At 37.7% G+C, this 13,648-nt stretch overlaps 1 protein-coding gene across 3 annotated transcripts in view; it reads right to left on the bottom strand.

The window, feature by feature from the left end:
* Window positions 1-13,648, bottom strand: part of THSD4 (thrombospondin type 1 domain containing 4) — a 236,772-nt gene that overhangs the window by 81,626 nt on the left and 141,498 nt on the right. Inside the window, exon 1 of one of the 3 annotated variants that reach the window (XM_030281192.4) lies at window positions 12,607-13,000. The exons of the other annotated variants lie outside the window; for them this stretch is intronic. Coding sequence (XP_030137052.3) covers window positions 12,607-12,678 — 72 coding nt within the window. The 5' untranslated portion in view covers window positions 12,679-13,000. Of the gene's footprint in view, window positions 1-12,606; window positions 13,001-13,648 lie in introns of those variants that run through there. 3 annotated transcript variants of the gene reach the window in all.

Here is a 13,648-nt window from a genome sequence, read left to right as displayed (position 1 = left end):
TGTATTTTTAATGTACACAAATAAATTTATGGCTGCATAAAAACTGTCATGCTTCAGGGATTAACCTGTAATAACCTCTCCTGCTATGTTAACAAAGACATTTAAAATCTGCCTCTCCAAGTTACACAGGATTCAGGTTAATGAAGGCAATTCAAAAAGAAATTTTAGGGCCTCATTATATGTAATAAGGGATTAGTGACACCAGCAATTTTTAAGACCATTTGTGGACACTTTGATGCTGCTCTGTGGCTTGGGACTCCCATATTTTACCTTAGGATTCCCAGATGAACCTTAGTTTGGCAAGGTGAATAGAACATCACAGAAGTGAATGGCATGGTGGACTTGAAAATGGAAATAACTTTCAGAGAGTCATGACATACAGTTTCTTTGTAGGCATTCTACCATCTAAAAGTTTTGTGTATCCCTATTTAATAGATGAGAAAAGGTCTATTCTCATGAGGCAGAGTTTACAAGGAAGAGTATCCATAGCTGAGTAGTGTTTTGTGAAAACTCAACCATAAGCTTCCTATTTCTTAAGTTAAGCAAAGAAAAGACAAGAAACATACTGGCAGAACAGGAACTAGCCAGTGGAAAGTTTTAAGACCTGGCCAGTTTCAAACACCCTGGAAAAGTTAACTAGCTTCCCTATGCATTTGAGACAGGCGCAACAGTTTTTGAGAACAGGAGATAAAGTAGGAGAAAGGAATCCTATTAGAAGTCCATCAGGAACACCTGACAGCACAAACCCATCTTACCTCTGTTAGAACATCCCTACAGAAACTATCAGTTCTTAATGTCACAATGTCAGAAAAGCTTTATTGGAGATATTTCATTAACCAGACAATAAAAGATCCCTATGGTACAAGGCAATACATGACAAGGCTACGAGGGTCAGCCTGTGCCATCAAAACTGAAGCAGCTGCAGCTGAAATTAATGTATGCATAGAGGTAACTAAAGCTGACAGAACAATTCTGATGACATTCCAAATCAGAAAAAAGCATCCCAAAATATCTGAAGGTTTCCTTTTCTCTTAGTTACTATTGTAAACTTCATGATCTTACACATTTTCTGGGAAATTGTCAAATATTCAAACTATGCAACTTTTTCAGTTTTCTTTCCAAACAAAAAGTGTATTCCTAAATTTAACTACTTATCTCTGAACCTTTAGGGATAGAAGAAAATATAACAGGACGGAAAATGGAAATTGTCATAAGAAAGATCATAAGAGAAGGTGACCTGAAACAGGAACTTGGACACCCTTACCTACAAGGACATTTCAAGTGTTATGTTCCAATATGACTATTAAAGCTCCTGTTTTGTTTCTTTCTCTCCAGACAAAACAATAAAAATACCAGGAAGAAAATTTAGTTAAATTTTTTAGCGATTCAAGGACATAAAGTTTAATTTGATTCCTGACAAGAAATTATAAGGTTTCCTCAGTTTCCATTTTATCTGAAGAGGTTCAACAAATCTGTAGTAGAAACCAACCTAAAGGATAGATATAAAAGTAGAAAAATAAAACCAAAATCCAAGAAAACTCCAGCCACCCAACTGGCAATCCAAACATGCATCTGATCATGTTGTACAACTGCTGATGTGACCTCACAAACTGGGGTTTGTAGTTTGGGCTTTATGCAGCCACCAAGGACATACACCAAGGCTGCAATCCACTAGAAATGGTGTCTCCTTAACTCAGGAGCAATACTGGATTACATCTTCTATCCAGAAGATGCCATAAAATACCGTTAAAATAGCAGTTCATGTTCACTTGTCTCACAACACAATGAATACTGTTATTGACACACTTTGTCAATAACAAGTAATAGAAAAATGAGTGAAAAACTCTATTCTTTGTCTGAGTCAGGAAGTATTTTTAAAATGGGATATTGTGCTGAAAGAATAGAGACCACAATGAGACACAATGATTGCATTTACATGTACATGTGAATACACTGGTAAGCATCACTCTGATCCTCTGAAGCAGCCCAGCAATGGTGTCTCAGAGGTAATTGTATGATAATTATGTGTAATTATCTGATAATTATTGTACAATTATTTCAGTTTGGATAAAAATTAACTCCTTTTTCTTATCTCTAATTTTGATAATTCAGTGAATGAATAATGTATTAAAAGTGCTAAGTGATCTCTGAGACAATGGCTTAATATTCTCATAGATTCAAAGCAAATAATGGCAGATGTTATTAAAAATTTTTATCATTAAAATGTAATTAAATAAATAAATGCATAAAAATCAGAAACTTATTAAGCTGCAGGACTTTTACAAATGAAAGAGGGACAGCATGTCTGCTGAATTTTAGCTCTATTCTAAAATTTAAAAGGACTTGCACGGACTTTAGTAAGTTCCTGCTATTTTTAGAAATGTCCCACACCAGATGTTTTTTTCATTCCTTATGTTGCAGGATACCACATTTATTTCCAGATCCTCCCAACCAATGCACTTACAAATCAGACATTGTACAGATATTTGTACAATGCACATAGGGAAATTTGCATCTAATCAAGGCAGCAGGATTCGACTAATGACATCTTTCCTAAATCTCCAGTAATTGAGATCAAAACCCTAATAAATGACAGCTTTAAATCAGTGACAATTTGGCTTTCAGAATCTTTATCTGAGCCAAGACTTCACCTTGACATTCCCAGTGGTGATCCTCCACTTGCTTCCCTGTAACGTCTCCCTAATGAAGTCTGCAGTAGTTTCCACAGGGCTGATTATTTTTCAGGTCATTTCCTTACTTTCCTTGGCCAAATCCTCCTAAAGCAAACAATGTTTTAACAGCATTCTCTTCTTATTTTCTAAAATATTGCCAAACTGCTTAAGATGAAGTAGAAATTTCCTTCTGACTTGAAGCAGAAGTAGGAGCATTTTCTAGCACCATTAATTTATTCCCCAAGAACTATCTTGTAATTACAGGAAGATGTGAAGTTGTGTGAATTTTAACTTGCTCACTAGGCATTCCCAGCCTTCTCTTCAACACAGGGAAGAACCCAAAACTTGAAACTTGAGTGAGAACAGTGCTACAGTACTATTAACGTTGAAATTTGTACTTGCAAGTTCTGTAGTGTTTATTCTTCACTAAAATACAGCTTCACCAGGTCCTTAATGCTTATTTAGCAGCTAGAAACAGCTGCAGATGTTAACGTTTGATCTCATCTGCTCTCAATCAATTCTTAAAATGAAAGGCTGCATATACAGCTGGAGCTACACCAACTGCCATTCTTTCCAAGGACTAATGGACTTCTGTGAATCAATATGGCTTCTGACAACATGGAAAAATGTATTAGATTTTTTCAAGCAACTCCCACTTTTTCAGTGCACTGAATGTTTTATAAACAAATATTTAGAGATTCTTCTTTCCTAAAATTGCCTTTGGGGAATTCATAAAAAACTAGATGGCTCATTTGTCACAAGAGGAATATACTGCAGTGAGAATGACAAAATTGAAAGATGCCAAATGATTCAATGTATCCACTACTAAAGCAATAATAATGGAGAGGAAAAGCTCACACATAAGAAATAACATTTATTAACACCTTTAAAATAGTGTGACAGGTAATTTTTCAGGAGTAAGAAAGAAGAAACTAGAACTGTACCTGAGAGGTTCCTTTAAAGCCTCTTAGTATTGATCCAGCTGTGTAGAGGGAGGTTAGTACCTCTAAAACTTTTTAATTACTTCTGAACAAGTCATTATGACTGTTTACCTTAAACTGAATCCTAAGCATGGTTTTACTTAGTTATTAACCCTTTTTACATGGTTAGAAACCCATTTCTATGATTACAAATAAAACATCATTGTTGTCATTCCCAGTATTTCTCACTCTCATCTGAAAATCAGAAGTGGTGGCCATTCAGAAAGAGGCAGGACACAAGGCAGCCTCTGCTGACATGGTCTAAGTAGAGATAATCCCCAATAGCCACACTGTGGCAGCTGGATGCATTAGGAATTTTCTTATTTTCACTACCACAAGACCCGATGCTGCAGTTACTTACCATCTTGCTTTGGTTTAGCTTTGTTCATTTCCTGAACCATAATAAAGCAGCTGAAGAAATACTTCTATTTCTTGTGTTGATCCTTCCTAATTATTGGTTTCTTTAGTAATGCGCTGTTCATCACCAATAGCCAAGCACCCCAACAAACATAACCCATTACAAGCACTTGGTAAATGCTCAGGATAACAGGGATCCTCAGGAAAGCACTGAAGAGTTAACAGTGAAGTACTGAATCCTCAAAATTTTCGAAAGAATGAGATGCAGTCACAGAGCAAATGACACTGTAACGACCTCATGTCATGAGCAGAGTACATGAGAACAATCCTCAATGGCATGGGCACCATGCACTCATCACCTCTGTGTCACCTGGGTACCATGGACATCTCACCTCTGTGTCACCTGGGCACCATGGACAGAACAGCTGTGTCACCTGGTCACCATGGACACATCACCTCTGTGTCACCTGATCATCATGGAACATCACCTCTCTGTCACCTGGGCACCATGTACCTATCACCTCTTATCTTCAGTTCCTCCACAGCACCAAGAGAATCTGCCTGAGGTTCTCATTATCAAAATATTTAAGGAAATGTTTGAAGAAATGGTCTTCAGTTTAATGCATTGGCTCCAACAAGATAATTCTTCCGTTTCAGCAAGAATCTTCCATTTAATGAGGAAATAAGAAAAGTTATTTATATAGTTAGTCTGTGTCCTTGTGCTTTTCTAGAGGATACTGGCTCATAGTTAACAACATCAAAACAGTTGGTGCCCCTGGCTACAATGCTTCACTATCACCTGCTCATTCGAGCACTAAATAAATCTCAGTTTTCAAGTACTTACAAGCAAGAGTTCAGCACGTGTTGCAGACATTCTATTCATGTACAGATGTTTATACATCCTCCACACAACAAATGTTATCAAATGTGGCTTTCTTGTCTCTGCAGCAGTTACTTAAAGCTCATTTTAAATGTATAGTGAAATAACTACATTAATAGAAAGAAGAGCCCTTTCCTCAGAGGCAGTGATTTCTTATGGTAAATCTATTAACTGTTTGGGATCAAAATGCAACATTTCCACACGCTTTTAGCATTGCTTCTGTAATCTCAATTTCCAAGGTGCAAGGAGGCAATTTTATATTAAATACCAAGCTTCCTACTACATTATCATCTACCTGTGATATTAGTCAGCACTTTTTCAAAAACCAGTTTAAAAAAACCCTTTTCATTTCAATTAAAAATTTGAATAACAAAAGGATTTGTCTTGAAGTCAAAAATGTTTGAGGATTTATTCCCATCATCATGACATTTAGGGAAGAAATCTCATTAAATATGTAGGTAAACATATGCTTCAGTCAAAAAGCAGTTATGGCAGAAGGATTAATTTACTGACTCCTAATTCACCTCATTCTCCTGTGACTGCCAAATAGGTAGGAGTGGAAATTCGTCAAAAACTTCTGTCTCTTGATAAAACCTTCCTCACAACCCACATGCTGGGAAAATAATACCTGTAACCCATGAAGAAACAGATCGACAGCTTCAGGCAATGACATACACAGGCAAACCTTTAATTTAATACTCTCTCATGCTTCACTTTCATGTCTCTCATTTAGCAGGGCTCTTTAAAAAGAAGCAATGTAGCTGCTGACAGTGATGTAATTGCTGTGTTGGTGCCCTTGGGTCCTTACACACCAGTGAAGGATGATTGATCCCTGCTGCTGTCGTTTTGACTGCCATGAACAGCAAGTGATACTGAAGGAAAAATGGAGAAAGCTACAGATCAAGTAAGGACAGGGATATGTGTCACATAGCAGTCCTCTTCTGCCCACTGTCTTTCCACCATGCATTGAATATTTGCTTTATGTTCCTGATGGCTGCACAAGTGCCTCCAACTCTGGACTCCGAGGCTCTGAGCAAGAGCTTGGTGAGCACTGCCAGTAACCCAGCTACAGCAGTGCCTGCAGGAAAGCTGCTAGCGAAATGCCATTTCAACTTTTAACAGCAAAGCATTTGTTCAGTTACTCAGCAGAGTCTCTTTTGTGTGCCAGGTATCCCTTCCGGAAAAGCCAGGGAATTCTAATAATCAACTTGTTTCCCTAAAATGGGTACATCATCCATGGGCAGAACCTAACAGTGCTGTAACAAAATGCAAGATAATCTCACAGGCTGGGGGGAGCGGAAAGTGTTTTAAGGAGTGATATCACTTAAAGGCAACCACCAGGAGTTTACAAGAATTTCCATTCTTTTAATTAAAGATTTTATGAGTCTTGGAACACATTCCTGTGCCCTATTATACATCAGAGCACTTAAAAATTCAGACCCTTATAAAATTGCCATAAAGAGATAGGAAAACCAAGGGAGCCTTTAGAAGAAAAATCTATTTATATAATGACTGTTATGATTTACAAAACAATTAGTGTGACTTATCTTACTTACTATATCTTTATTTCCTCCTTTTCTGTTGTTTGTGACTACCTTTCAATACATCCTAATATAAACTACCTGCCTTCTAAATCCATTGCTCCATTTATATGCTCAGCATGTTTGGAACAAATATTAAAATCCTCAAAAAAGGAGCTAAACTCACTGAGCCAGAAGAAAGAGCATTTACATTAGTGATAAAAATACATCCATTATAATTCAATAAGAGAATTTTTACTTCAAAAAGCAAAGGTGAAAAAAAAAATCAAGCAAATCAAAAGAATGGATACTGATAATGAAACATGATTAGCAAAGTATTTTGTAAACTATTAGTTTCTAGGGAAAATAGTATTTCCAGGTGTAAAATTCATGGTAAATTCATTTAAACATATGTCTATCTAATAATCAATCCAACAAGTTTCTGGAACTGCTTTTAAGAAAATGGTCTATGAACCATGTCTCAGAAACAAATTAGCTCATCCATCACACGTAACCATTTCTTTGGTAATGACTTAATGAATTTAGCTTCACCATGCTAGTGAGCATGATGCTGTAATTACTGTGGGAATTACTGTAGCCCTCAATCCATCTTTTAGATGTTTACAGCATGGAACAAAAAGCTCAGCACAGCCTGAACCAGAGCCCAAAGCTCAAAGCCAAATGACTTTGGATCTAGAGAACTACTAGGGAAGTACCCTTATGGACTCTGGTCAGTGCACACCACTCTGCTGGGATTGCAGCCCTGAATTTCCACAAGAATAGGCACAGATACACCTAACAGGAAGAACTAATGCCATACAGAAATCCTGAGAATAAAATGGGAAGAACATTTGTTCCCCCTAATCACACAGGGTAAAAGAACACAGTTGGAGTCATTTTGCTAGAATGTAATTAACTCTAAACTGAACATTCTACTACACCAAGTTTACACCAGAGTTTTCAAATCAAACCAGGGTTGTACTACTAATAGTGAGTTGAGGTAGACAATAAAGCTAGGGAGAGTGAGGCAAGAATGTCAGAGGTCAAATAAAAGAGTACTGTGGTACTTACACCAATACATAGAGCATATTCTTATAATTTGCCAAGGCTGCGTATATTTACTTGACAGGATTATTTTTCAACTACCGTAGGTCTTACTTTCAGATGTTTTACTGGTGATATCAGCAGTTCCTGCCATATGTAAATTACCATCTCTTTTTTTCTAATCAGGTAATTTTAAAGAAAATCCAAATAACTCTCTTTTATGTATGCTAAATAAATAAATGGTTCAATCCCTCTTTAGTTACCAGTCCACAGATATTCTCAAACATTCTCATGCTTCATAAACAGAAGGGTTAGGGGTGATGTTTTATGGGAAAGTAACAGTCAAGGTGATGTATAAATTTCTCAAGAGAATCAATGGAAACCCTATTAACCTTGGCTTGCAGATGAAAACACTCAGGTACAGAGATGAGGAATTATTTTTGCCCATATGTCAGTGAGAGAAATTATGTTTTCTTATGCTGGCCTTGTGGAAGTCAGAGATGGAAATGCTTGTTTTATTGGGCCACATCATGAGCTCCCTGCCCATGATTGAAGGTGGGGCATCAGCTAAACTCCATCCTGGAGACTGAGCAGACACAACTTAACTAGTTCATCTTCTGGCCATACAGAGATTCTTTGAGACAGTGCTCAGATATAAAAGCATTCACGTGCTAGAAAGCTAATTTTTCAGGCATATGTAAAATTCTTACCGATAATGTTTTGAGCCTCTGAACTGTATTTTACCTATGTGGTCCAAGAATTTATAAGTAACAGCTGTATAACAGCACAACCTCACAGGACTATCATAAGGATAAAAAAATTGAAGATGACAAAATCCACAGATACAACAGTCATTATGGCCAGCCCAGTATGGCTGGTAAGGTACAGCTGAATGGAATAAATGAAGACCACCAACAATCATGCAGCATAAGCATTGCCATGTTCGTTCTCCATGCTGCCCTTTCAGAGAATTGGCCAAAATCACATCAGCTGCTGCAGAAGCGACCTGCTGGGGAGCTCCCTGCCTCTTCACAAGTGCAGCAGGTCTGACCACAGAACACCAGAAGATTCCACTGAGTAAGGTCAGAAATTTTACTCCAGTCAGTCTTAGGAAAGAGAGCTCCTCCTTGACAAGAGAACAGTCAATCAACAGACAGTGTCAAAAAGACCATGACCTCAAGGTGTTTGGGGTCTTTTGTGGTTTGCTTCTTTTTTGTATTTTTTCTTGCTTGAGCAAGATCAACAAGGGAGAGCTCCATTAATATTGTACCACATGGAAATAAGTAACAACACTGAGTTGTTCACTGAGATGAACAGAGTTACTGCTTGCAATGGGTTGCATTTGTGCAGTGGGGATTGTGACACCTGACCCTGTTCAGTGAATGATCTTTTAAAATGCTGCTAGTTAAGTTCACTTTGCCTCTCTGGCTCCAGTGGACAAGCTACACACACTGCAGAGAGGCCAGGCAGTGTGGAGGTGGAGATGAACAGGAGCTCATGGCAATAAGCTCCCTCCACACTCCTGTCTCTCTATTCCTCGTCTTGCAGCTTGGGACGCTGTGTAGAACAACTGCTCAATTTGTTGGCCCACAAGCCACAGATGAGAACCAACAGTGTCTGCAGCACACCAAGAATCTCACCCAGAGTTGCTCAGGCTCCCTTTACTCATTTTAGAGGGTGGAGTGTGACTTTTTCACCTTCTTTATGCCCAAATTCCAAAGGGAAGCATTTCACATCTGTGAAATTTATTTATAATAAAAATATATTAAAACAACTCTCAAGGACACTGTTTAGTATCTTCTACACTTCATGTTGAACTACTTTATGAAGAAGGCTGAACAGCATCTAGTATTCAATACTCTGAAGCTAAACAGTATCTACCTATTTAAACAAAACTTGCTTCTATAAACAGCTTGATTAATGTGGCAAAACATGCTGTTATCTGAACAACTGCTACTCAAGAACTGAAAATAATTAAGTATCTTAAAACCTGTCCTGTTCATATAAACATGCTGAAAGTTCTGTGTTAAGTCATATATTATGTATTTTGATGATTAGTCAGATTATGATTATTTATCCATTAAAATACAGATCAAATCGACACAGAAGTTATATGTGAGGCTTCCTTCCCATTGCCCACACATTTTGTCAGCTAGACTGATTTTTTTAAAAAACTAATAGAAAACAATTCAAACCAAACTCAGAATGGTACAATTTGGTTTTGCTTTGTTGCTGAGAAGGCCAGGCTGGTGACTTTGGAGCACTTGCACAGCTTCACTGACACCAGTACTGAGGCAGATAAGGCTGACAGTACTGATTTATGGTCAATTTATATGGGATTAAAGAAGCTACTAAAATAGGAAAATTCAGTTGAATCAACTAAAATCCCACGGCATGTGCAAATATCTGATAAGTACTCTAAGAAAACAGAGTTTAAAAGGCTACCTACTTTTGAGTGAAGAATAATGACTTAGGAATACCTGAAAATACAGGGATGGGCTATTCCTCAAGAAAATTCCCTGCTTGCTCAAAGATTTCTCAAACCCAATGCATCTAGTCAAACCAACAATTCTCCTACTAGAGCTGATTCCAAACCAGCAGATTAAAGAAGTGAGAAGGAGGAAACCTTGATTAAGCATTGTTTTGCTAGGAGATCAGAGTGTTCATTTGCTGAGAAGCACACACACAAGCTCTGGGCTTGGCCATACAAATGTGGTGCAAGTTGCAAATCTATACAACCTTATTTCCTTCCGGGATGGAAAAGTGATGCAACATAGTTTCACTGACTTCATGCCAAGTCACGCCTTAAATCAACAACAAATGAAAAGCAGAACATAACCATACACACATTAGAACAAGTGTTAGGGGCTCCTTAAGAATTATATGGGAAAAAACATAATACTTGAATTTTTGTTATTTTCTGTTTCGTGAACAGTGTAAGTTCTGCAGCATTAAAAAACAGACAAAACAAGCTGGCAGGAAAAGCAACTTCCCATTGACTTCATAATCTATCAAAAACTGACACTTTTACGGGCAGAACTTTAAAAGATACATACCTATAAATCAATTAAAATATTCAGAGAGGTATACAAAACAGTCCAAAGGAGTACAAAATGACAATTCAGATTCCTTTAAAAAATGGCTTCTCACTTATTTTCTCTGTCTTCACTGTCAACCACAGGAAAAATCTTTACTGAGTAATTTCCTAGAGAAATAATATTTATGTAGCCAAGGTTCTCCAGCTGGAGCAGGGAAATGCACAAGATTATCAGGTGGTCTCTTACAATACAGGACAAAGAAATATTATATTAATAACAATAGACACAGTATATTTTTATTATGAAATTTCCAAAATTAGGCATATGAACATAATAAAGGAGAAAATTTCTCACTACCTACGCTAAAATCTACAACTCAAAATTCACTGCTAAAGCAACAGGCCAATTTTTTATACTCTGTCTGCTGTATTAGCTGAAAAACTAAGAATAACAGTCCAGTTTAAAGCACTTGGCATATGGATCACAGTGCTAAAACATTCCACATTGCACTTTTACAGCAGAAATTAATTTCCAGGTAAGAACACAGCATTGCTTTTATTTTACTTACTAACGAGGATAATTGGCAGGCAACACTGCTGCTGCTCTAGATTTGTTCTTTATATGGATCTCTGAAGACCACATGTGCATGCAGTGGTGACAGAAATATTTTCCATATGAGCCACCACAGATTTTAAGGTCGCTCAGTCTGAACAAGGTGAGTCCATCTATCATTTTCTATGCTCCATAACAATCAAGCAGGAAGTTAAAAACTTCTGTGACAACTAGAGGGCAATGATCAGCTTCCACTTGCTCTGATCATCAAACTATTTAAATTTGTTGAGACACCGCTGAAAACCTTTCTGTGCTTTAACTAGATCAAAGGCAGCACAAGATTTCATTAAGAGACATTTTCTTGAAACAAAGCTGTTACAGATTCTCTTACTAAAACACGCTGAAAGCAAAATAAAGTTCATTTCTAGACATGTGAGCTACAGAGAGTGTCAACCACACAGTGTTGGACAAGGTGTTTTTTCCAGTTCACTTCCACCTTTACCAGGGAAAGTAATTGATCTGGACTTCATTAGGCAACTATTAAGATATGATAGCACAATAAAGCTTTAAAGTAGAATCACTGTTTTCAGAAGATTTACTTAAGGAAGGCATATTTATGGAACAAAATTATCCAATGATTCAATTTAAAATGCACAGCTACACATCCCATTTCAGGTAGAGCAATGGAGAATGAGTATCAAATGTGTTTTCTGCAAGTAATTTCATTAGATGGAATATTTTATATCTAATAGTACCACGCCTGCTAAGTTATTTCCTAAATGGCAAAAGAGTAGCAGAAAATTTCTGCTTTGGTATGAAATAAGTACTTGATGACAAACTGCTCTGATGAGGACAAAAATCTGGAAAATGGCTCTTCATAAATCAAGCAGCAAATTTTTAAAGCATATAAAGAGCTGTTCTATTCCACTGCTGAAGATTTAGGAATTAGGAATACTAGGAACGCATAGAGTCCCTCTTTAATTATATGATATACAGTTTTAAAAATCAAGTTCTTTCTGCCCTGCCCCAGACTAAACATTACATGTATTTGCACAAAAAGAATGTTATTAAAGTAATGAAGCCTGGAGTTTTTACATGGTCATATCCCCAAAATGTAAGCTGTGCAAAAACTTTTTCTCTAGCACACATTATTGCAGAAAATATGAACAAAACAATACCATCTACTGCTGCAGAGTATCATATTTCTCTGTATGTTAGTAAAGAAAAATTCACAAATTAGTCATCTCTCATAGAAAGCGTATTGTATATCAAATCCAGAGAAGTTAAGTTTCAAACTATTCTCCTTTAGTACCTTTTGGCTTTTGCAAAGGAATAAAGAAAAAAAAAAAAAAAAAAAACAGACCCAAAGCAAAAAAGCAAACAAAAATCCCCCAAACAAAACAAACCCCCAAAACTAAACCAAAGCAAAAGCTTTTTAAACAACACAACACAATTCTAAAATGTCTAACAGCATAAAAATCATCCACAGTCCATCTTAACAGACACGAAGAAAAATGCAACTGTGACAAGACTATTTTTGACAAGACATTGTACTTTGCTTACCTCACCCCCAGGTCTTGCTAACACTGCTGTTTGAAAGCAGAGCAACGTTAGTATCAGGTAGCTGACAAACATTATTACCCAAAGTTAGAGCTACCCTGGAGGAGCAAACCCTCTGCCAAGTACTAACAGCTAGCAGATGCACTTGTGTCTCAGGATCACAGCCCTGAGCTCTTGTAGGTACGAGTCTGTCTCCCTCTCCCCCTTTCTCTCGCACTCACGGTCCGACCAGGAGCTTTGCTCTCAGCCACTGCTCTGAAGACAACTGGTAAGTTGATCTCTTCATGTAATGACTTCTCCCTGCTGGGGGAGGGGGCTCGGCCAGCCCTGAGCTGGGGGGCTGCAGTCAGTATGAAGCGAAGAAGGGGAGGGACAGAAATGGTCACTGCCAAGTTATGCATCTGCTGTGATTCATGGAACAAGCTAAACGGTAACCTTTAATGCACGAGGAGCTTTGGCAAAGCGTTATTGACTTAGGCAGGCATGATTGGAGAAACAGGCTAAAGCTGCTGCAAGAGATGCCTGTTGATGGTTAGACGGTATGTGCTACTTAAAGGTACAGCACCTCCTTTTATTAACAAGTTTATAATAAATAAATCACAAATTAAAATCTAACCAGGAAGCAACCTATGGTTTTACAGTCAGCCCTACACCAGCATAGTCCTGCAACCTGAACGGCCTGATCCTGCCTTATCTGTCAGAACCTGCTGCCTCTCATCCCTGCCCCAGGGCAACAGCCCAACAGCCCAGGGGAACCCAGGTGCCCATTCACTCTCTAGAACGTCACAACTGCTTCCCGAAATGGACCTCCTTCCTTTAGAATAATCCTGGAGTAGGATATGGATGTAGTCTCTCTTTCATTTGTATATTATAGCTGAAGAAAAGAAATTTTGATTTATAATGCTCCAACCCATCAAATAATCTGCTTTGACTAAGCAAGCAGAATCGCAAGCCTTTCTTAAAGTTCCAACTCCTAAATTCAAAAAACCACACTATATTCTCATCTTTCATGTAAATACATAGTTCTTATCCGTATGGTTCCAGG

This window comes from Taeniopygia guttata, chromosome 10, assembly GCF_048771995.1.
Source record: "Taeniopygia guttata chromosome 10, bTaeGut7.mat, whole genome shotgun sequence".
Lineage (NCBI taxonomy): Eukaryota > Metazoa > Chordata > Aves > Passeriformes > Estrildidae > Taeniopygia > Taeniopygia guttata.
This window is presented reverse-complemented; position numbering and strand designations above follow the sequence as displayed.